Here is a 21,759-nt window from a genome sequence, read left to right on the forward strand (position 1 = left end):
ACTTTGCAGGGCAGTATTTGAGTCATTAAAGTACCTCTTGAAGTCTCTTGCTTATTCCACATAGACCTACGCATAGACTAGCTTACCTTTTTACTGAGAAAAAAGAAGAAAACAGAGATATCTCTATTAACTTAAAGTATATCTAAAATTTAGTAGTATAACTCAACTTTTAGAGAAATTTACCCCTAGGGATACTACCTTTAATTTAGAATAACTATACTATAGTATATACTATTAGAGAAGTTTTTGTTAACTTAGGAGTTGAAGATTTGAAGTTAGTGGTGTGGGGACAACAGAAGTGACTTAAGAGGAGGTGGGTCAGTACTTTGAGATAGTCTGAAATTTGACCCACAAAGTGTCTGACTGTTAACCGCTACCCATTTTTGCCAAAGGCTGGGAAATCCACTGCAGTATCCAGTTTGCCCCAAAGCTTGTTTCCGCCAGCATGTGGTCTTCATTAAAGCATGCATCGGATATATTGCTATCTACCTATTGTAGTAGAAGCCGAGGCAACATCCACTCACTAGTGAAATGCCTCGCCTTCGCCTTCGTCATCTACGCCCAGGGCCATCTTGCCGATCGCTGTGCCTGACTCAATGAACCGGTGCGCCTCTTTGATGCCCTCCAGTGTGAGTTTCGCTCTCCTTGTCAGGTGAGGCTTCACCACCCCCTCGTCAATCAGCCTGGCCAGCTCCGTCAACCACTCGTGGTGCATTTCCGGGTACGACCACCCGGCTGTCGAGGCCATGGAAGTGTAGTGACGGTAAAAGGGCTCGGTTCCTAGCCAGCACCAACTAAAGGTCAACGACTTGCTCATGAACTTTGACCCGTACATGTCAAAGTGAGCCTGCACGACGCTGCAGACCTTGCCAAAGGGTGCGAGCACCTCGCCGATCGGATGGATGTACTGCTCCGTGCGGCTGGTAATGTAGGCATACCGGAGCGGCACATCACGGGGCAGGTCGAGAGCCGCAATCTGCGGGACAATGTCCTCGCGGTGGTTCACGATATGCGTGGCGCCCATGGCCTTGGCAAACTCGGCAGTCTCGGGCCTTGAACACGTCGCAATCACGACGGGCAGCTTCAGGACGTGCCTTGCGATTTGAATGGCCACGGCTCCAACGCCGCCGCCTCCGTTGATGATCAGCAGCCCCGCCTTCTCGCCCTTCTTCACTTCGAGGCGCTCGACGATGGACTCGTAGGCCGTGTTGTACGTCAGGGGCATAGCCGCCGCCTGCGTCCAGTCGAGGCTCTTGGGCTTGATGGCAGCCTTGGTCTCGTCGATGATGGCCTCCTCGGCGTACGTGCCCCATCGCACAGCGCTCCCAACCCCGTAGATCTCGTCACCGACCTTGAACAAGCTGGCATCTGGGCCTAGCTCGGTTACAATGCCGGAGATGTCGCCACCCATGGCGTGGAAGTTTTCCAAATACGGGTTGATTGATCGTACGACTTTGTAGTAGTTTGGCGTGTCGTCGTACGTGCCCTGGCGTATTTTGATGTCCAGTGGGTTGACAGAAACCGCCTTTACAGCAATCTTGATCCACCGTCCCGGGGGGGTACCGAGACGGGGTACTTCTCGAGATTCCAAATTCTCAATTGGCCCGTATTTGCCATCCGGGATACCGATGGCACGCATCTTGCTAGAGGCCGACGGCTGGTTGGATGGCGACATGTTGATTTGTGTTTTATCCGTCTTTGATTGACATGCAAGAGGTCTGGCCGCCTCAATGAGTAGACTTAAACAATGAGTGATCCAGCAACGAGTGATCGGAGAATGAGAAGTCTAACGAGGACACAGGTTTACTTTGATTAAGCTGACAGAACGACCTTTACTAGCGAAAGGCTGGGCGAGGGTCCAGGCTTTTGTAGGTACTGGGGAAAAAATTAAGATGTAACTACAAATACTCACTCCCCCACCTCTTTACTCTCGTGCGCTTCCTCGGAGGCGGCGGCAGCCCCTCCATCCCTTCTGTATTGTCCGTGATACAATCTGACGGCTCTGCGCGTTTGGGGTCTCGGCGCCTTAACCATTCAGTAGGTAGGGACTGGCAGTGGCAGCGTACTGGAAGTGATGCCTACGCCTGTAGTGAGTCACGCCCGGGGCCCGGAACCAAATACCGTAGACACTGGTGAGATCCGGTAAAAGCTAGGAAACCCGCTAGCCTGAGAAAGCTAGCCGATATCCTAGAGCAGCTAGCGGATATCTACCACGCTAATCTCAATATATAAAGCGGTCAACCCACTAGCCCACCTATCCACCCACTTGCCTACTTGCCTACTGCTGACGTAAATAACCAACCCCTGCTTCTGCCACCTCTAGATCCCTGTTTCTGCCAGCGCACTATACCTCTCACAGCGGCCGCGATACCCCTTACCGTTAGTAGGTTTCCTAGCTTTTACCGGATCTCACCAGTGTCTACGGTAATGAGGTTGCACGACGTCCGTTGGGCCTGATCAAGGGTGTGTTGTTGTGGATTTCTTCCAAACGACTCTACGGCGGCTACAGATCGGCTCCATATGTCGTTCCATTACGTGTCGTGAGATGAGCTTGAGAAAGAATTTTACGCAGGGTTGATTCGGGTTCGTATCAATCAATTCCTTGATATTAAGCCGAATGGTTCCCGTACGCGTTGATACGTGTCAAATGATTACGCTGTACCATGGACACACAAAAGTAGGGATCCCCACAACTGTATGCCGTGTTACTCTGGGATAATCCGATCCTGACGAATATTGGTGGACAAGGGTGGGAAGAGGGTGGAATAGGTAGTACTCCGTACTAGGAAAATCATTGAAAGCTTATCATAATCGATCGACACACAGCACCTGGCACGTCCGAACAGGCATTGAGGCTGTACCCCTGATCGGCGGGATGCTACGCCCGCATATGCTACGTGCACGGCACATAGCCGGACCAGACGGCATACCCCTGTTACGCCCGCTAGAGTTAGTCCCTACGGGAGTGTAGCTATATACTGCAGAACAGGGGGTGAGGGGAGTACCGGTATACCGTATCCACTCGTTAGATTCGTACACTGCACTGACCACCCACTAGGCCTAATTCAAAAGGCGGTCAGCCAGCCTAGCCACACACCCACCCATCTAACCCTAACCCTTGCCACCAAACTTGCTGCTGACGTTGACTAACCCCTACATTTGCCACTTCTAGATCCCTGTTTCTGCCAGCCCGCTAGGCCCTATCCAGCAGCCCATGGTCAGTGCAGTGTACGAATCTAACGAGTGGATACGGTAACGATGGAGTCGTTTTTAAGCTTTTTCTGAGTGGGCTGCATGTTATTAAGGTTCTGTCTCCCACGGTAGTGTCCGAGCTCCGACTCATGCACACGCCCTTCTCTTCACATGACCCATATTTGATGTCAGGGTGCAACGGTCCAAGGATGGGCGTGCCTAGACTTACGGTTTGCCGCATAATACAAGGGTTGGGCTCGCTGTGCGCTGAGTGATGAGCTTGTTTAGCCGCCTTGTGTAAAGTTTGGCGCGGACTTAATTAGTGGTGGATGTCTTGTCCGCGGCTCAGACGACTTGGAACCTACTTGGCTCCCGAGCCCACTGAATGGCATCTCGACATTGCTACCATTGGATACCTCTTATGAGAGACTGTTTGTATGTAGGCTTGGCGGCTTTCCACGGCCGTGATGGCAGCCGATTCCCACATTAGTGTGAAGTTCATCTAGAATACATTGACTCTATTCCGCGCCTACATTGATTGATTGACAGTTTAGAGACCTTAGTGAACAATATTTGTGCCGCTCCGCCACGCTGAGGTTCTGGGAAACGACTTGAATGATTGTGACTGGACAGTTTTATTCTTGGGCAACTAAATACTAACAATACAATGGGCAAAAGAAACCCCCCCCCAAAGAAAGCGGTTGAAACACCGAACAAATGTAGAAAAGATCTGACATTAAGTTAATATAGAATACTGTGAATTGACAACTACATCACAATCTCTCTCACTGCCTCAACATAGCTCTTACTGGTGCTGGCTATAGCAGGAAAACGCATCAACGCACCCTTCCCAGTGACAGAGCCGACAGTCTTGATCCGCATGTCAGGCATGATTCGAGCCAAAAAATCTCGGTCACTTGAGTCAGCGGAGTCTGGCACGACCGCCACTGCTCCAACCTTCATCGGAGTTAGAGAGCCAGCAGCTTCAGCGTAACTTGTCATCGCCTTCGCGATGCCGGAGCAATGTTCTCTGTGTGCTGGTTTTAGCCGAACACCAGGAGCGCTCGAAGCCGCCTCTATACCGGCGGGAGTTACCGAGGGGTCGAGGAGAATGAGGCCGATTGAGTCGCTGGGCGACTCAGATTCGATTAGGCGAGCGACCTCAATGGCTACGGCTGCGCCGGCACCGAGACCGCCGAGAAGAAAGGGGCCAGAACCCGAGGGCTGCTTCTGGCGAATCGATTCCAGGCATATCTTGGCTATTTCTTGGATAGAATGACCCGCTAGGAGAGCTTGATGCTTGGTAAAAGGCGATTCGACACCCCAAACCGATACCGGCTTGCCTCTCGAGCAGGTAACAGCTGGAAGCTGAATATATGAGAGGCTCGACCCTGTCTCGTCGGCTAGGAGGAACAGCCTCGTGTTTGACTCAGCCTTGGCACCAGAAAGGTGAACCAGTTTGGCAGTAAGCCCTTGTGCCGATATGCTCGTTGGCTTTGTTGCACCCTCTTGGGGCAGCGTCGACGGATGAGAGACAACTTCGGCAATGACTGGAGCCGCCACTTGATTGGACGAGTAGGCCGGAAATCCGTCCCTCTGCGTTTCTTTTTCCGGTGGTGGCGTTGGAAGATCATCCACTTCGTGCAGCTGGCGTCGAAGCGATAAGTCCGGAACCTTGGGTGACTCGGCCACGGGGTGCGACGTTTCGTCTGCGCTTTCAACGCCCAGAATATCTTCCAAAGCGTTTCTTGCTTCTTTTACGGTCTCGAACTGAATGAAGAAGGTCGAGTCCAGATCGATCTCGGTCTCACGTTTGATGACGGCCAGGATGCTGATACCCATAAGAGAGTCAATGCCCAAGTCAGGAAACATCGCCTCATCGACCAGGTCATCTTGACGGCAGCCTGCCTCTCTGGCAATGATGGACAGGATCTTTTCCATCAGATTTCTGGCATCCTCGATACTGCTTGAGGTGCTCGCCGTAGGCGTAAGAAGAGACGACGGAGTTGAGGACGTATCTTCATTGCCCCGGATAGCGAACACAGTTTGATCTGTAGCTTTAGTGGCCGGTTTGGACGTGATAGGCTTGGGCGAAGTCGTTTGCCGATTCATTATGGACGGTCTCAAAGCAGGTCCCTCTGTAGAGGGAACGGTACCAAAGACCGCATCCATCACAGATCTCTTGAGCTTTTGGAACCTGAGGCCAAGTAGAGTTTGAACCAGATTGTCGTTCTCGTCGAAAATGTAGCAGTCACCGACGACGAAATTGCCCTCAACGTCCTGCATGAATGTGTAGTTCGTGTACGTCTTTCCCGGCTGCATGACACTGCCGTGGCCCACAACCCGCCACGTATCAAAACCTCTCGCCATACAAAGAAGGTCCTGCTGGTCGTAGCGCAGGCCTGAGTTGAGAAAGAAGCCTCCAAGGTGCGTCAGGGCGTCCGTCCAAAAGGGGTTCATCACAAACTTTCCAGACGAGGTATCGGGGGAGAGGGTGACGTTGGCGATGGCATCCCGACAGTCCAAGTCAAGAATAGCCTCGTCGATACCGCGGAACTGTTCGGAGTAATCCACGTTCTCGGCGAACATGCGGTACACGACAGGCTTCCGTAGCCGATGCGCCTGGCCCTCGCGGGCGGCAGCCCGAAGCGCATCAATGCGCGCTTTGACAAGGAACAGCGAACTGTTGACGCTGGCAGACCACTTCTCCTCTTTTCCGAACTGAACCGTGCAGGTACCACCCGCCTCCTCCTTGGGGTCGGCCTTTTCGCCATTGAACTTGATCCAAGAGAAATGGATCGCCACATTGCTCTCGTTCTTGCGCATGACCGCCTTGACACGAATAACGGGATTTTTGGAGTTCGGGTGCAGAATAAGGGCGTGTCTCATTTCGATGTCGGTAACCGACATCACAGGCGTTTCGGACTCGCCGTGCAATCTGAAGTGGCAGTACTTGGCAGCGGTGAGAGCCATATCGACGAGGACGCTCATGGGGCAAATGACATGGCCATGGACTACATGACCTTCGATGGCTTGGAGCAAGTTTCGTTCGGCAGTGTCCGCAGAGAACACTGCCAACATCTCGTTACTGGTCCTGTTGATATCCTCGCTCTCAACTGTCGGGAGAGATGTAGTGGGAAAGCCAGGGAACGACGGCGGGAAAAGGGGTCTAGACGGGATGGCCGGCTCTTGCGAGCATGAGCAAATGTGTGCCCCTTTCCCTGCGGGGCTGGCAGCCTCCTTCTGCAGAAGATCAGGACGCTTGAATGGCTCGTGCCAAAAGTCCCGCAAGTCAAAAGCATAAAGGGGAAGCTCCAGCAAGCGTACACAGCCCTTGAAGTTCCTGTGAAACTCGGGCCAGTCGATATCCACCCCGGACTCATAAGCGGCCTTGATAACTCCCGATAGGGTGCTCCAGTTATCGTCAGATGGGGACGGCTTGACTGCCCCCAAGAGATTTGCTGGGGGAAGATCTGGCAGCGTCCAGCGGACTAACCCGAGAAGTATGGGCTCAGGTCCAACCTCGATCCACAGTGTTTTGTTGATAGAAGCCTTCTCAGCCACCGCCGCTGCCTGTGCAGCGCCCACAAAGTCGACGGTACCCCGGCATTGCTGGGCCAGATACTGGGGCCCAAACGTCTTCTGGTCTCCAGTGGGAACGAACCGGCCTAGGTACGAAGAAATAACAGGTACAAGGGGCGCTTTGAATTCAACGCCAGAGGCAACATCAGTGAATTCGCCGAGGATGGGGTCAACCTGCGAGGAGTGAAAGCCGTATGGGATCCTCAAGAGCTTGGTCCGAGCCCCTTTGGCTTTCATGTGCACCTCCAGTTTCTCAATGTCCTCAACAGTCCCGCTGGCGACAGTGACCGCAGGTGCGTTTTTGCAGGCAATGTTGCAGCTTGATAGGCCTAACGAGGTGTACTCCGATTCAAGCTTCTCTGCTGCGGTCGAAGTGGCGAGCATGGCATACATCTTGGGAGTGAGATGTTTCTCCATGAGCAGGGCACGTTGGCCGACAAGATACAAAGCGTCGGCAACGGACAGAACGCCAGCGATGCAAAGCGCTGCATATTCACCCAAACTGTGACCCATCACAGCCGTGGGTGTGACGCCATAATGGACAAGCGTCTCTGCCACACCAATTTCTAATGCGACTACGGCCATCTGCATTTGCGTCGTAGTTGCTTCTTCGAGATACTCCGGGTTGGTTATGACTTCAACGAAGCTTGGTAGGCCCATGTGCGTGACCATCTTCTCGTAAACCAAGAGTTTCTCCCTGAACGTCTTGTTCGTGTTGAATAACACGGATCCCATTGCGGGATACTGGGATCCCTGACCGGTGAACAAGAAGATACGCCCAGCAGGCTTGGCCTTGGCCTTGGGATACTCGCCTTTGATGCTGGCATCATGAAGCTGCTGTACCAGCTCACTGATGGATTTGGACACGTAAGCCGCCCTCAGAGGCTCGTGCATCCTCCTTGCCGTTGTGGTATAAGCCACGTCCTCAAGCTTGACATTTGGATGCAGTTCTAGCCAGTCAAGCAGGCGTTGGTGATTCCCGGCGAGAGAAGCGCTGGTCCGTCCGGACAGTGTCACGATATGGACAGTCCGAGGGTCATTCGCGCGTGTTCCTTCACCACCGACACTCGGTGGCTCCTCAATGGCCAGACATGACTCGCCTCCACTTGCGTCGAAGCTGTTGAGCATGATCTTGATTTTCTTGTCCCCCTTAGGACTGGGCTTCAGCGGGTAGTGTTGGGTGGCGATCCGCAAATTCAGAGGACCAAGGGGCGGGAAGCGGTGGTTGATCTTGAAAGGCCATCCTGGCTGACCGGGAATGACCTTGTCCCGCATCATAAGCAAAACCTTAATGAGTGCGGTTACGCCGGCAGCTGCTTCGCCGTGGCCCACGGCAGCCTTTACGGTGCCAACGGTCAGCGGATTCGTCCGCGATCTTGAGCCGGGGGGAGCCATGATGTTGATGACCGAAGTCATCTCTTCGAAGTCTCCTGCCTGGGTACCTGTGCCATGCATCTCGACATAGGCAATTTCTGAGGGATCAAGGCCTGATTGCGCCAGTACGCGCTTGTACACGCGCTCTTGGGACTCGTGGCTGGGGTGGGTGATGGATGTAGTGGTTGTGCTATAGGTGCGCGCCGAGCCACGGATCACGCCGAGTATGTTGTCGTTGTCCGACAATGCATCCTCGAGCCGTTTGAGTACAACCACGCCCACCTTTGAAAGAAAACGTCAGCACTTCCTATTGTTACATCAAACGCCCGAATTGGCAAAATTCACTTACACCTTCTCCGCGGGCATACCCGTCTGCGTCATCGTGGAAAGTCCGACACCCGTCAGTCGATGAAATCATGCCAGATCGACTGAGGCCTGAGAACGGCACCGGCGTATACATCACTATGCAATGTTTCTGTTAGATCTTTCCTTCAATGAATCATCAGGAAGGTTCGTGAAAGAGAAAAAACGTACTGCTGCCACCGCCTGCAAGGGCCATGTCGCATGCCCGTGAGGCAAGAGCCTGGCACGCTAGGACAATTGTCGTGATACTAGAGGCACAAGCTGAGTCGACAGCATACGACCCTCCTCCTAACTTGAAATGGTAATTAATTCTGCTTGGCGCAAATGTCCGCGCTATGCCAGGGACATAGTAAATGTCTGCGCCCTGCTCGTGGATAACATCGTGCCAATCTTCGCCCAATTGTCCAAAGAAAGTGCTGACGTTGGACCCGTCCATGCTCAAACTGGCACCAGGATTATATCCCGCATGCTGCAGAGCCTCGTAGCTGCAGGTCATGAAATAACGATGAATTGGATCGATTTGAGCAGCCTCGCGAGGAGAAATATTAAAGAGTCTGTGATCAAAAAGACCAGGGTTCGCAAGCCATGCACCCTTGGTCGCCGTCGTGCTATTCTTTGTTTCGAGTGTTGGATCATGCCAGCTTTTGACATCAAAACGATTGGGTGGTACTTCGCGGATATGTGTCTTCCCATCCAGAAGATCGTCCCAGAATCCTTGGATAGTGTCGTTATCGGGGAAGCGACCTGACATGCCGATGATGGCAATGAGCCCCGACTGTCCCCGATTCGACTGAACCGTGCCGCATTGCTCGTTATCTGGAACTGCCGGTGGTATGTTTGAGGATGGAGAGGTACTCGTCACGACCTTGTGGCTGATAGCGGCATTGTTAAGTGCTGCAGTCAAGGCTGGAACATGTACGTTCTGACCCATCACAACCACCTTGATGTTTTCAGTGTTGCCGTCGGCTTTGAGACGGGACGCACAGCTCTCAAGAGTGCCGTCAAGGCGTAAGACATTGTGAGCAATATCTTCGATAACCTTTGACAGAAGTTCACCCAGAGTCGAATGATCATAGCAGGTGAAACTGTCGGTGTTGGCCATGCGTGACTTGTTTTTGGTGTCCAGAGGCCACTCTAGTAATTCTTTGCTGCATTCGCTTAAGATTTCATCTATGTCGAGTCGGGGTAGGTATGGCGTGTGCACACAGCCGCCCGCTTCGGTTTGGGCCTGTCTTGCGTTTCTTAACTCTTCCGCGCCTGGCCAGGTCTGCAGTTTCGCAAGTGTGGTGGGCGGCCCAAAGAGGGTAACAAAACCTTTGGACGTAACCCCAACGGCAATGCGCCGAACTGTCGGAACTTTGCATTGCTCGTGGAACTGGTCGAGGATTTGTGTGACGCTTTCTGTCGGTACATTGAGGAATGTTTGTGACCAGCTACCAGGCGATGCGTCGATGAGTCTCATGCGTTGCCAGATGCTGTACGACATACGGATCGTTATTCTGAGTATTTCTCTCGCGAGTGTGAAAATTTGTGATGTGTCTCTTGCTGCGACCGCGACTGCGGCAGGAAGCTGGCCCATACATAGACCGACAACTTCAACCGGCGCCTGGGAGCAAGAAGCTGTTCCGAGAATTGATGGATCCCAGTCAGCCTGGACAACCAGTTCTCCAAGTCTGCCAATGCAGCAAAGTGCGCAGGTCAAAACACCGTTCTGCCCGCCCGCGAGCTTGTCAGCGCTGGCGTTCGCCTCGGCCAGCTCAATCAGAGAATCAAATTTCTTGTCCCATCCGTGCTCCAGACGAGATAAACGAGAGAATTCCAACTGAAGAGTATCATTGGCTTCGTCTAGGAATCGCCGGAGAGCAGAATTATGTTTGGAAATACGGACGATGTTTTTTATTGTTGACACCTTGTCTGACATGTGGTCCCCGAAGAAAAGAACGTGATTCGACGGAACAGCCATGGTGATATGCGTAAAAGTAAAGAGAGTGGGTATAAGACAGATGTACTTGATAAGGAGTATAAGGCAATAATAGCTGTGAAGATTTGGGAAGAGGCCCTGAATGACTAATCAAGTCACATCATCAAAATGATGTTAAAACAGATTGGGGCACGGTCTGCCGCTTTATATGATATTACCGGTGATTTTCCTGTTCCAGATAGACATCCACACTAGCAAGATGACTACACTAGCAAGCAATTTCCTCTGTAGTGGTTAGACCGAGACCGATATTCTCATCTTTGCAAGGCTAGCCAGGACATTGGCTCATTCCGTCGGCCGGCCCAGGCTTGCTTTACTTCTGTCACAGAAACCTAGACATTGTGGGATGAACATTTGGTAGCGGTTAACAGGCATACACTTTGCAGGTCAAACCTTAGCATCTCAGACTATCTCAAAGTACTGACCCACCTCCTCTTAGGTTACTTCTGTCCCCACACCACCAACTTCAAATTCTCTACTACTACACTACTAACTTTAAATCTTTAACTCCTAAGTTAACAAGAAAAGAAAAAAAACCTTTTTAGTAGTATATACTATAGCTTAAGTACTCTTTATTCTTAAGAAGGTCTTTAAGAGTAAATTTCTCTAAAAATTTAATTTATACTACTATATTCTAGATATACTTTAAGCTAATAAAAACATCTCTATTTTCTTCTTTTTTTTAAAGTAGAAGGGTAAACTAGGTAGTCCATGCGTAGGTCTATACGTAGGTCTGTGCAGGATTAAGCGAGAGACTTCAAGAGGTACTTTGATGACTCAAGTATTGCCCCGCAAAGTGTCTGCCTGTTAACCGCTACCGAACATTTGGGTCCAGTGTCAAAGATATTTCGCTGTACCATGTACACATAAAACAAGGATCCCCACAACTGTATATTGTGATACTTCGGATCATGACTGATTTTGACACCTAGCATGTTGACCCTGACCATCGGCTAGACGGGCATGTTCGTCACGGGACTTCAAGTTCCAATGATTAAGCCTAACTTGATTAGAGACAGCGCTACGAGTCATGGAGCGCAGCGGGCGGAGCCATGTTGCTATGTATGGCATCAACGGGGGGTGGTTATAGTCAATTGGCCGCATTCAACTTGGTTATCGCATCTTATTTGATGTAAAACGCGATCTTGCAATACGAAACGATTCCCTGAAATAAGTTATTAAACCTACTGACGTTTCCAGATACAAGCTACACCAGCAAGTTGTGGCGCAGCTTGTGCTCCTTGACATCTTCAGCTGATAAGGTTCAATCAGATATGGAGACAGCTTGATGTCGTGTTCTTAGAGAGCAAATCGTTACTCACGAGTACCGCTCGCTTCATTACGTGGCAGTGGACCAAGAACCGGTCACTAATCAGTTATTCTTCGGACACAGCCTCAAGCAGTGCCATTACCTTGAAATTCAAACTGTGAAGGAGCTGCGCTGCAGGCTCTATGCGGATTGACAGGATCTGACTATTTGAAACGTGGTTGGACGATTTTTGCAGCTTCAATGAATGTGCTTCTTGTACCAAAAGTTAAACTAGGACTACTCAAATCCGTACGTTAATTTTTACATATTCAGAATTTCTCTTTGATCAATTCCTCGCTCATTTTCCACAATCGCTGCGCACTCTGGAGGTCCGTAGCCCGGGCATCCAAGTGGACTGACTCCTGAAGTAGCTCACAGTCTTCAAGCCAGATTGCCTCATGATTGGCGAGATCAGGGTCCAAAGCGGCTCTCAACGGCGTCGAGCTCGCAGCAGAGAGCGTTTTCCACCGGAAGAATTCATTGGCCGTTTCTTCTCCAAACCGCTTCTTGGTACCCTCGAACGCCTTTTTGAGAGAATCTTCGCTCAGATTCTCTTGTAGCTTGGTTTTAACCCCACCCGGGTGGACTGCGTAAGAGCGGAAGCTCGGCTGTTGGGCCGATATAAGCCTTGCGTTGAGAGCGACAGTGAACAGAATGGCTGCTGTTTTTGTCTGGCCGTAAGCTGTCCAAGGCTCGTACGAGCCCGGCTCCTCGAAGTTGAGATCGTGCCAACGCATGCCGGCAATTTTGTTGGCACTACTCGAGATATTGATGATGCGAGGTCTTTCAGCTAGGAGAACCTTCGGCAGGATCTTATTGGTCAGGAGGAACTGGCTCAAATAGTTGGTATGTAGCAGGTACTCAAGTCCGTCTTCAGTTTTGGTATACGGTCGAGGCATCTCAGTCGGTATGTTTATTACCACGTCGATTTGAGACACGCCTGGGTCTGTCAGGATATTCTGCCCCGAGTTCCTGACACTAGAGAGGGAAGAGGGGTTGGCAGTCAGGATAGTCGCTACGACCGAGGCATCGCGACGCTTGATCTCCTCAAGGACAGGTTGTAAGCCGCTCGCATCATCGGGGGTGGTAATCAGTATAAGCCTTGATGGGCTTGCTTCCGCAAGGGAGACAGCGATTTCGGCCCCAATGCCTCCGGGGCTTACACCGTTGATCAGAACTGGGGAGGTTGGGTCAGTATTGCAAAAATAAACATGTATTGTTCTACTGACATGTGTGTCCTTGGACCTGACCAGCAAAGTGGCTGATAACAGCAGCAGCAGTCGTCTCTGGTCCAAAGTTGACCATGTTGAGGGTTGTCGGCTGGCTGAGAGAGATGCGTGGCAGGAGGCAAGGCCAAGAGAAGAAATGGGATATAACCTTGTAAAAAAAGGGAAAGTAAGACAATGTTCGTTTAGCTATTCAGCTGGGGAACAGTGACAACACTCTAGTCAGTCAGAACTAAAGAAAACAGACGCCGCGTGTTACACGCAGTTAAGGGCAACCAACTGCAACACAAGGCAAAAGTCTCCGTGATGATGCCTCCGATATCTCTATCCCCTGTTTTGCATTATATAGTTGCGCACCCACATAGATTTCCGAGAGAACGTACCGCAAACATTCACATCGTGCATAACAGATCGCAGGAACACGGTATAGGTAAGGATGAGCCCATTGTATTCTATGATTGCGCCAGGGTGCCAGTAGCCTGCTATCCATTGATCCACTCATACGCGTGGGGGGTGGAATATACACGCCTCCCCTGACCTCGCTCTTTTTCCGAGAATGTCGTGTCCTGTAGATCTCTCGGGAGGTGTTTTAATTAGTGGATTTCCGTATTGAACTCACTACCGGTACTGGGCTCCACATGAGATGGCAGGGACCAGGCTCGGAGCTCAACTTCAGAGAGAAACTACCCATGGACTGTATCCTAGTTGACATTGTTATTGACGATTCGTTCGGCGGACCAGTCGCAATCTATCAAAGTTGCCGGACCCTGTGTTTTGGCTTTGAGTCAAGATTAAGCCTGATACTTCCATTCCGTATCTGGCTCCAGTAATTCTTGCCCATTTGAGTAACTTGCCTAGGTACAGCAGGAGGCCGAGGTCATGGTGCAGAATGGACACTTCATAGCCCGCTGTACTATGGTACTTGTGGTTGAGTGACAGACATACATCCAAACCGCTGAGACGGATAAAGCCTTGGCCTTGCCGCCTACAATCGACAATGCCAGCACATCACCCATCCGCCTGCCACGCAAACACTCTTAGCACATTCACTTATACACTTCATTTGACTCGGGTTTTACATCTCTCCTTGTAATTTCTGCTCTCTGTTGTAGCGTTGACATACCCCGGCCCAACACTGCCATGGGCGACCAAGCATCTGACGCGCCTTCAGCGGCGTTCTTTTGCCCTGTTCCTTTCCTGGTTGACAAGAACTACTTGGCGGAACTGCGTCGCCGAATCGTCGGAAGTCCTTTCCTTAAACCACTAGCTGACGCTATAGAGGAGACCCCAGCGATATGGGAACTGTTAGCGAACGAAAAAAGGGCCCAGCATGTAGCAGTTGGTGATCGCGGCGCGGAATTCGCTAGAGCGTTTGCCAAATGGATCGCAGAAGGGGAGACAGGCGTCATCGCCAGCCAGCCTTCCACCGTCGTCAGCTTCCCACTCCTTCTCCTGACTGGACTCTGCCAATGGTGCTCGTATTTGGAGCTGTCAGGTCAGACACAGGCCGAAGTCCTTGCTGCACTCGGGGCTGGTGGAATCCAGGGTTACTGCGGCGGCATGCTGAGCACAATCGCTGTAGCGAGTTCGGCGAATGAGGAAGAACTTGGCCAAAGAGCTGGGAACTTCTACCGAACAGCTTTCCTAATGGGTGTTTACATGTCGGAAGGCGAGACTGGCCCCCCGGAGAACGCGCCCGACATGTTGATCGTGCGTTTGAAGCACCCGGGCCAGGATAAGGAACTCATGGAGCAGTTTCCAGGGGTATGACCGCCATCGATCATAGCGTCGAGACATCTCACTAATTCCGTCAACTACTAGATCTACGCTTCAGCAACCACAAACCCCGTGACAATTTGCTTTGCCGGAAGAAAGTCTGAGCTTGCGCCTTTAAAGGAATACGTCGCAGCAAACCGCATGTTCTCGATCCAGACTTATCCAACTGGCACAGGCCACGACCCCAGAAACGCCCGATACTTGGATGATATGCTAGCCATTGTCGCCGAGAACAAGTCTTTTCATCTACCGGGCGCCGAAGCTCTCAATGTTCCGGTCCAGTCCAACTGGGATGGAGAGCGTCTGCTGGAGGAGACGCCGAGCGAGCTGACAAAGAATGTCCTTGGCAATATTTTGTGCGGCCGGTGTGAATGGTATAAGGTGGTTGAGCGGGTAGCCAAAAGAATTCGTGAGGACAGCAATGAGTCTTCGCACTCCCTGCTGCTCCTTGGAGGCTACGACTGTGTTCCAGTTGAGCCATTCCACCAGGCATCGTTGAAGATTGCCAAAATCGACGTTGTCTTGACGTTTAGAGAGGTTGCACAGAAACGTGCCGAGCTTGCCAGCTACGGTGACGACGCAGTCGCCATTGTCGGCTCGGCATGCCGCCTTCCTGGCGCCAACAACCTAGATGAGCTGTGGCAGATTCTTGAGAAGCGTGTTTCTACATGCGAAGAAGTCCGTCCCGATCGAGTGCCCATTTCTGGGAGCTACAGGGCGTCACTCGATCCGAAGGTATGTTCCTATCAAACCAAACTTGGCTTCAAGTCACCTAGTCGACCAGAATCAATGCTAAGCTCTATTGTTAGTTCACCGCATCACGCAAGTGGTTTGGCAACTTTATCGACAACGTGGATCAGTTTGATAACGAGTTGTTCGGTCTCAGCCATTCCGAGGCAGCCTGGATGGATCCGCAACAACGAATCCTTCTCGAGCTTGCCTACGAAGCATTGGACTCCTATGGTCACCTGGGCCACCGATCATACAGCAGGGAAGCGGGCCATAACATCGCTTGCTTCATTGGCGGCACACTCATTGAGTACAACGAGCATACATCCACCCACGCGCCTACAGCGTATTCTGCTATTGGCACGATGCAGGCGTTCCAATGCGGCCGTATCAGTCACCACTTTGGCTGGTATGGTCCGTCCGAGACCATTGACACAGCCTGTTCCAGCTCTCTGGTTGCTATCAGTCGAGCTGTGGCTGCGGTTCGGGCGGGCGACTGTTCCATGGCTGTGGCTGGCGGCGCAAATATCCTTGGGGGTATCAACTACTATTTGGATCTTGCCAAAGCCCGTTTTCTGAGCCCTACGGGCCAATGCAAAGCCTTCGATGTCTCAGCAGACGGATACTGCCGCGCAGACGGAGCCGGTCTCGTCGTCTTGAAGCGTTTGAAAGACGCTGTCGCCTCTGGTGATGAGATTCTTGCTGTAATCCCCGCGGCTGGCACGAATCAGGGTGGGCTGTCCAAGTCCATCACGCTACCGGACGGAAAGGCACAGCAGCAGTTATATCAGCGTGTTGTTCAGTCGGCCGGTCTCCAACCCAAAGATATCTCGTATATCGAATGCCATGGGACAGGCACACAGGCTGGGGACCCCAATGAAATTGGTGGCCTTCGTGCTGTGTTTGGTGACGCTAATCGCGACAAAAAACTTTTCGTCGGCTCAGTCAAGGGCAATGTTGGCCATGCCGAGGCCGCTGCGGGTGTTACCGGTTTGATGAAGGTATTGGCGATGTTACGCGAATCCAAAATCCCACCTCAGGCTAGCTTCGAGAACATCAACACGAACATTGGGTCCTTGGAACCCTGGAACATGGCCATCCCGTCCGGAGCTGTGCAGCCGTGGGATGCGCCCGGTAACGTACGCAGGGCTCTCGTCAACTCATACGGCGCAGCCGGATCAAACGCCTCGCTTGTGGTCTGCCAGTCTCCTAGCGCACGACCGAAGAGTGCTTGGTGGCTGGACCGTAAGAAGAGAAAAGACAAGGAGCCCATCACTAGCTTGCCTCTCCTTGTCACGGCAGCTAGTCAGGCCAGTCTAGCAGGCAATTGTCGTGCTTTAGCCGACATGGTGCGATCTGAGAAGCCCGACGTAGGGAAACTTCTCTGGACCCTGAGCGAGAAGAGACAGCGCCATCGGTACCGCACCGTACTGCCTGTTAACAACATCGGAGACCATGAGGCGTTGGCCGCTGCTCTAGATCAAGCAGCATCGTCACCCACTCAGGTGCCACCCAAGGCAAAGCGCATGGTACTTGTCTTTGGAGGCCAGTCACAGCGCACTGTTCGTCTTGATAATCATCTGTACAACACTACTCCACAGTTGCGGCGCCACCTGGCCGAGTGTGATTCTATCCTGAGCGAACTAGGCTATCCACCCGTCGTAGATGACGTTCTTAACCATGACAAGGTTGATCAGAACGTTCTCCTTTTGCAGACAGCGACTTTCGCGATCCAGTACAGCTGTGCCAAAACCTGGGAGGATGCGGGCTTGCACATTGACGCTGTTGTTGGACACAGCTTCGGCGAGCTTACAGCCTTGGCATTTTCCGGGGCTCTCAGTTTGCGTGATGGAATCCGCATTGTTGCCGAACGTGCTTCGCTTATGCAGACGGCCTGGGGTGAAGAAAAAGGCAAGATGTTGGCGGTGCATGCACCTCTTGACACTGTCAAATCTCTCATTGACCATGTCAAAGGTCTTGAAATTGCTTGTTTTAATTCATCAGGCAGTTACGTCGTTGTGGGCACTACAAGCGAAATTGAACGGGCTGAGGCGGTCGTGGCCGAAAAGTTCAAGGGCACGCGCTGTCAGCATGTCGATGTAACGCACGGCTTTCACTCCAAGTTTGTTGACGATCTCCTCCCGGGTCTTGAGAAGCTGGACGATTCTCTCGAGTTTCAAAAGCCCCGTATCCGCCTGGAGTTGTGTACATCTGAAGCACACGAGAACGAGCCGCACAATGGCCACATTGGAAGACATGCTCGCAACCCCGTTTTCTTCACGGCAGCCATTACGCGACTTGCGCAGAGCCTTGGGCCCAGTGTCTGGTTAGAGGCCGGAACCGATTCGCCGATCATTCCCATGGTGAAGCGGGCCGTGACGGACGCTGGCACGCACGCCTTCTTCCCCATCAACTTCAAGGCCGCTCGTAAACCTGAGACAGTCATCTGCGACACCACCATCGGCCTTTGGCGCGCTGGAGTTGATGCAACTTACTGGCCGTGGATTGGGGCAACCGGTTTGGAGGCGATCAAACTCCCGGTATATCAATTCTCGCGCAAATCCTTCTGGACTCAATGGGTTGATCACCCTGTCGAGCTCCAGAAACGCCTTGACGAGGCTCTTCAACAACAACAACAGCTTCCCGCTCCGGTTACAACCGCAACTTCATCGTTCAGGCTAATTTCTCCTTCGCCGCTCGAGTCAAATCGCTTTACTGTCAACGTTAACAGTAGTCGTTTCCAACAACTTGTCCGAGGACATGCCGTTTGTGATCAACCCATGTGCCCTGCCTCTATGTATATGGAGTGTGTGGGCATGGCCGTCCAAATTCACGAGTCAAATGGGAAACGCGAGTTCCCTGGAGCCGGCGCGGCACTACACTTCGGCAGTTTGGCTTTCAATCACCCGCTGACTTTGAGTCCCGACCTTCAGGTTTCAGTCCTGCTGGATTTGGAAGCTGGCCACGACCGATCATGGACATTTGCCATTGAGAGTACGCGCATCAACCAATCTGATCGACCTACAGTCCATGTCCGTGGAGTTGTCGCTCTTGTGCCATCGGCCGATATGCGACATGTTAAGACCCTTCTTGGCGATCGCACTGCGCAATTAAAGGCGCATCCTGACGCCGAGACCATTCTATCCCGGCGTGTGTACACTTTGTTTGGGACCGTGGTAGACTATTCCCACGTCCTGCGTGGTATCGAGTCTCTGACATTGCACGGAAACTGGGCTGTTGGAATCATCAAGTCCCCCAAGCAACTCGTGGCACAACACGAGACGGAAAGTTCTGTCTTGGACCTGGCAGACGCAGCAATTGCCGACAACTTTGTACAGGTACTTGGGCTGGCTATCAACACGAGCGAGCACGTACCTCAAGGCTCGGCGTTCCTCGTTTCATCCATTGACAGCTTTACTCTCTCCCCAGGCTGCCGCCTTCTGAACAACACGGGCTCGTGGACCGTGACGAGCCATTTTAATGCCGAAAAGAATGCCAAAGCTATCACTGGAGAAATCTATGTTACCGACGAGCTCGGTGACGTAGTCGCATCCGTTCTTGGGGTTCGCTTCTCGTTGGTTCAGCTGAGCGCTCTTCGCCGGGTGCTCGACTCTTTGGCCGGCGGTCCGAAGACAAAGCTGCCGCCGTATGCCTCTGAAGTCTTTCAACCAGCTGCGCCGCTTCAAAGAGATTATATCAGTCAAATCAGCACTGCGCCTTCTACAACCTTGCAGGCTTCGCCTGCAAAGCAGATAGCTCATCAACCTCAAGTACCGACATCACCTCACCCTGTCTCTGCACCTCCAACGCGAGCTACGGAAGAGCCCAAGGCAAAATCGCAAGGCTCCAACCTCGACGCTGTGCTACTGGTGCGTGACATTGTCGCGAGATACACTGGCGCCGTGGCCGGTGAGATGCCAGGTGATTCGACCATGACTGAACTGGGAATCGACTCTCTCGCCATTGTTCAGTTCGCAGATGAGATTGACAATTTGTTCAAGAAACAGTTTGCGACCGACGACCTAGGCAACATGACCCTTCAATCTCTGATCGACGCCTGCGGCACCGGTAGCATCAGCCCTTCCGTTGCCTCGAGCACCAGTGACAGGGCCTCCGAAGTCACGGCTGATACCGCGTCTAGCGAAGAATCGTTTGACCTCATCAGCAAGACGGAGACGGTTGTGGTAAAGGATGTTGACGGAGTGAGCGTTGAAGTGGATGTGCACATGCCAACAGTGCAAGGCTCGAGGCCCTTGGGTGTGGGTACGTCTTGATACCAACCCTTTTAATCCACATTCTCATCTATTTCTCGGCTACCCTCTGTTGGATTTCTATCCCTCAATATTTTAGAATGAGTAGTGCAGACATTATGAAATACCGCATAATTTCCATTACAAGACTATATCATTGCTAACCTGTCTTCTGTTGCAGCCATCCTCGTTCATGGTGGAGGACATATGGCTCTGTCCAAAGCCACCATCCCCTCTTCAGCCATAACTGCCCTTTTAAAGAGCGGGTTTCTGACAATCAGCGTGAACTACCGCTTGTGTCCTGAGGTAAACTTAGTCGACGGTCCAATGGCCGATATTGTTGATGTATATCGATGGGTGTTTGAGAAGTTGCCTTCGTTCGCCGGTAACAACGGCCTCTCTGTTGACCCTCGCAATGTCGTCGCTGTAGGCTGGTCGAGTGGTGGCCACCTGGCGATGGCTCTCGACTGGATGAGCCGAATCGCCGGCTTGCCCACGCTGAAAGCAGTTCTCACGTTTTACGCCCCTGTTGCCTGGGCAAGCGGCTGTAAGAACATCAACTCTATCGAAACTTTTCAAACATGACATTAACATGATTCCAGCGACTCATGAACAGTCTCCGCGCAATGTCCTATCGGAAGAGGTCAAAGGTGCCCTAAGACCGTTGATCAAGAGGTCAACTAGAAAGCCAGTAAGCATCAACTGTACCACATGAAAATGGTCTGTATCAATTGCTCACGCGTCATACCCATTTCTAGAAAACGCAGTATGACGATATCTTGAAGCACGGATTTTCTACTGACTACTACTCATTCAAATGGGCCAGAGAGGACGATTTACGCTCGCAACTTATTTGCGCTGCACTTGTGCCTGGACACTGTTTGCCCCTATTGATGCGAGGCATACCAGCACGCAACGAAGACAGCGATATTGACGCGTGTTTACAGCCTGTGCATGCTGAACATCTCGAAAGCATCTGTCCTCTTACGCATGCTTTGAGAAAATCATACCGCACCCCTACCTTTATGATCCATGGTGTTGAGGATGACATTGTACCGTTGGCTTCTGCGATAGAGCTTTACGACGCCCTGTGCGCAGCCGGCGTGCCATGCCAGCTCCTCCCAGTCGAGAATGCAGGACATACATTCGATTACGGCTTAAAGTACGGCGACGAAACTTGGCAGGCGACGGTAGCTCCGGGATTTGCATTTTTAACTTCGCAGGCCTTCTTGTAATCAGGTCTTTATGTCTTTAGTGTCTTGTGTATTAGGATGTTGTTATGTAGACTATTACTTGTTACGACCCGTTAGGTATCACAAGACCAGGCATCACCCCACAGCGCATCTGCCGGCTACAGGACACTTTTATACAGAAATCACAGGAGTAACAGGGACTCTCAGAGACGGAGAACAATGGAACATATCACATAAGGATAAAAAAAAGTGAGCGCTAGATAATGAAATGGCGAGCGCTCACCTGGTGAACGCTCCCGAGTGAGAGGACAAACCTCACTAGTCAACAGAGGAAGTGTTCAGGAGAACAGACTTGTATATCGGATGACCTGAGCCTCTCTCAAGATCAAACTTTCATAGCACTTCTTCAGCAATCAACTTAGTGATTATCCTCGGGATGCTTTCAGCCTACCGTCACTGCCAATCGCCCGTAACCCACTTTCGGCCACCGCAATTCCGATGGATGCCCTCACATTTCTACTCATCAACTTCAACGAGTGTTTAAATGTATTATGAAGCTACGACGGTGCAACTTCTGGCGTCACTGGGGTTTTAAAACTTGCTGGACTCATCTGTCCTATCTTCAAACTCACCCACCTGGATTTGAGCCCTCTGTATAGCTTCATTGTTGGCAAACTTCGAAACTGGGCTCATTCTGACCTACTTACACTTCCTGGACCTACTTGCATCGACCTCTGCCTGTAGCTCCTCAACATTCCGCTCGGCAACAGTAGGTTGATAGTCC

General features: G+C 51.7%; 4 protein-coding genes across 4 annotated transcripts; 1 reads left to right on the plus strand and 3 right to left on the minus strand.

Annotated features, from left to right (window-relative positions):
• Nucleotides 1-523: 523 nt before the first annotated feature.
• On the minus strand, nt 524-1,639 carry LY79DRAFT_594164 (quinone oxidoreductase; the record flags this gene model as incomplete). The annotated part of the gene is made up of 1 exon (XM_060561658.1): nt 524-1,639. One exon carries the CDS (start codon nt 1,637-1,639, stop codon nt 524-526), a length of 1,116 nt encoding a protein of 371 aa, XP_060408724.1.
• A 2,321-nt stretch (nt 1,640-3,960) lies between these two features.
• LY79DRAFT_641984 (uncharacterized protein) lies at nt 3,961-10,474 on the minus strand (the record flags this gene model as incomplete). The annotated part of the gene is made up of 4 exons (XM_060562368.1): nt 3,961-4,698; nt 4,831-8,430; nt 8,498-8,610; nt 8,683-10,474. The coding sequence occupies 4 exons, from the start codon at nt 10,472-10,474 to the stop codon at nt 3,961-3,963; spliced, it is 6,243 nt and encodes a 2,080-aa protein (XP_060408725.1).
• Nucleotides 10,475-12,070: 1,596 nt separating this feature from the next.
• On the minus strand, nt 12,071-13,106 carry LY79DRAFT_594166 (putative retinol dehydrogenase 12; the record flags this gene model as incomplete). The annotated part of the gene is made up of 2 exons (XM_060561659.1): nt 12,071-12,978; nt 13,031-13,106. 2 exons carry the CDS (start codon nt 13,104-13,106, stop codon nt 12,071-12,073), a joined length of 984 nt encoding a protein of 327 aa, XP_060408726.1.
• A 1,061-nt stretch (nt 13,107-14,167) lies between these two features.
• Nucleotides 14,168-21,017, plus strand: LY79DRAFT_583919 (uncharacterized protein; the record flags this gene model as incomplete). Its single annotated transcript, XM_060560366.1, has 6 exons — nt 14,168-14,791; nt 14,849-15,538; nt 15,613-19,795; nt 19,931-20,329; nt 20,385-20,473; nt 20,541-21,017. The coding sequence occupies 6 exons, from the start codon at nt 14,168-14,170 to the stop codon at nt 21,015-21,017; spliced, it is 6,462 nt and encodes a 2,153-aa protein (XP_060408727.1).
• Between the last annotated feature and the right edge of the window lie 742 nt (nt 21,018-21,759).

The sequence above is a fragment of the Colletotrichum navitas genome (assembly GCF_030913465.1).
Source record: "Colletotrichum navitas strain CBS 125086 chromosome Unknown LY79scaffold_100, whole genome shotgun sequence".
NCBI lineage: Eukaryota > Fungi > Ascomycota > Sordariomycetes > Glomerellales > Glomerellaceae > Colletotrichum > Colletotrichum navitas.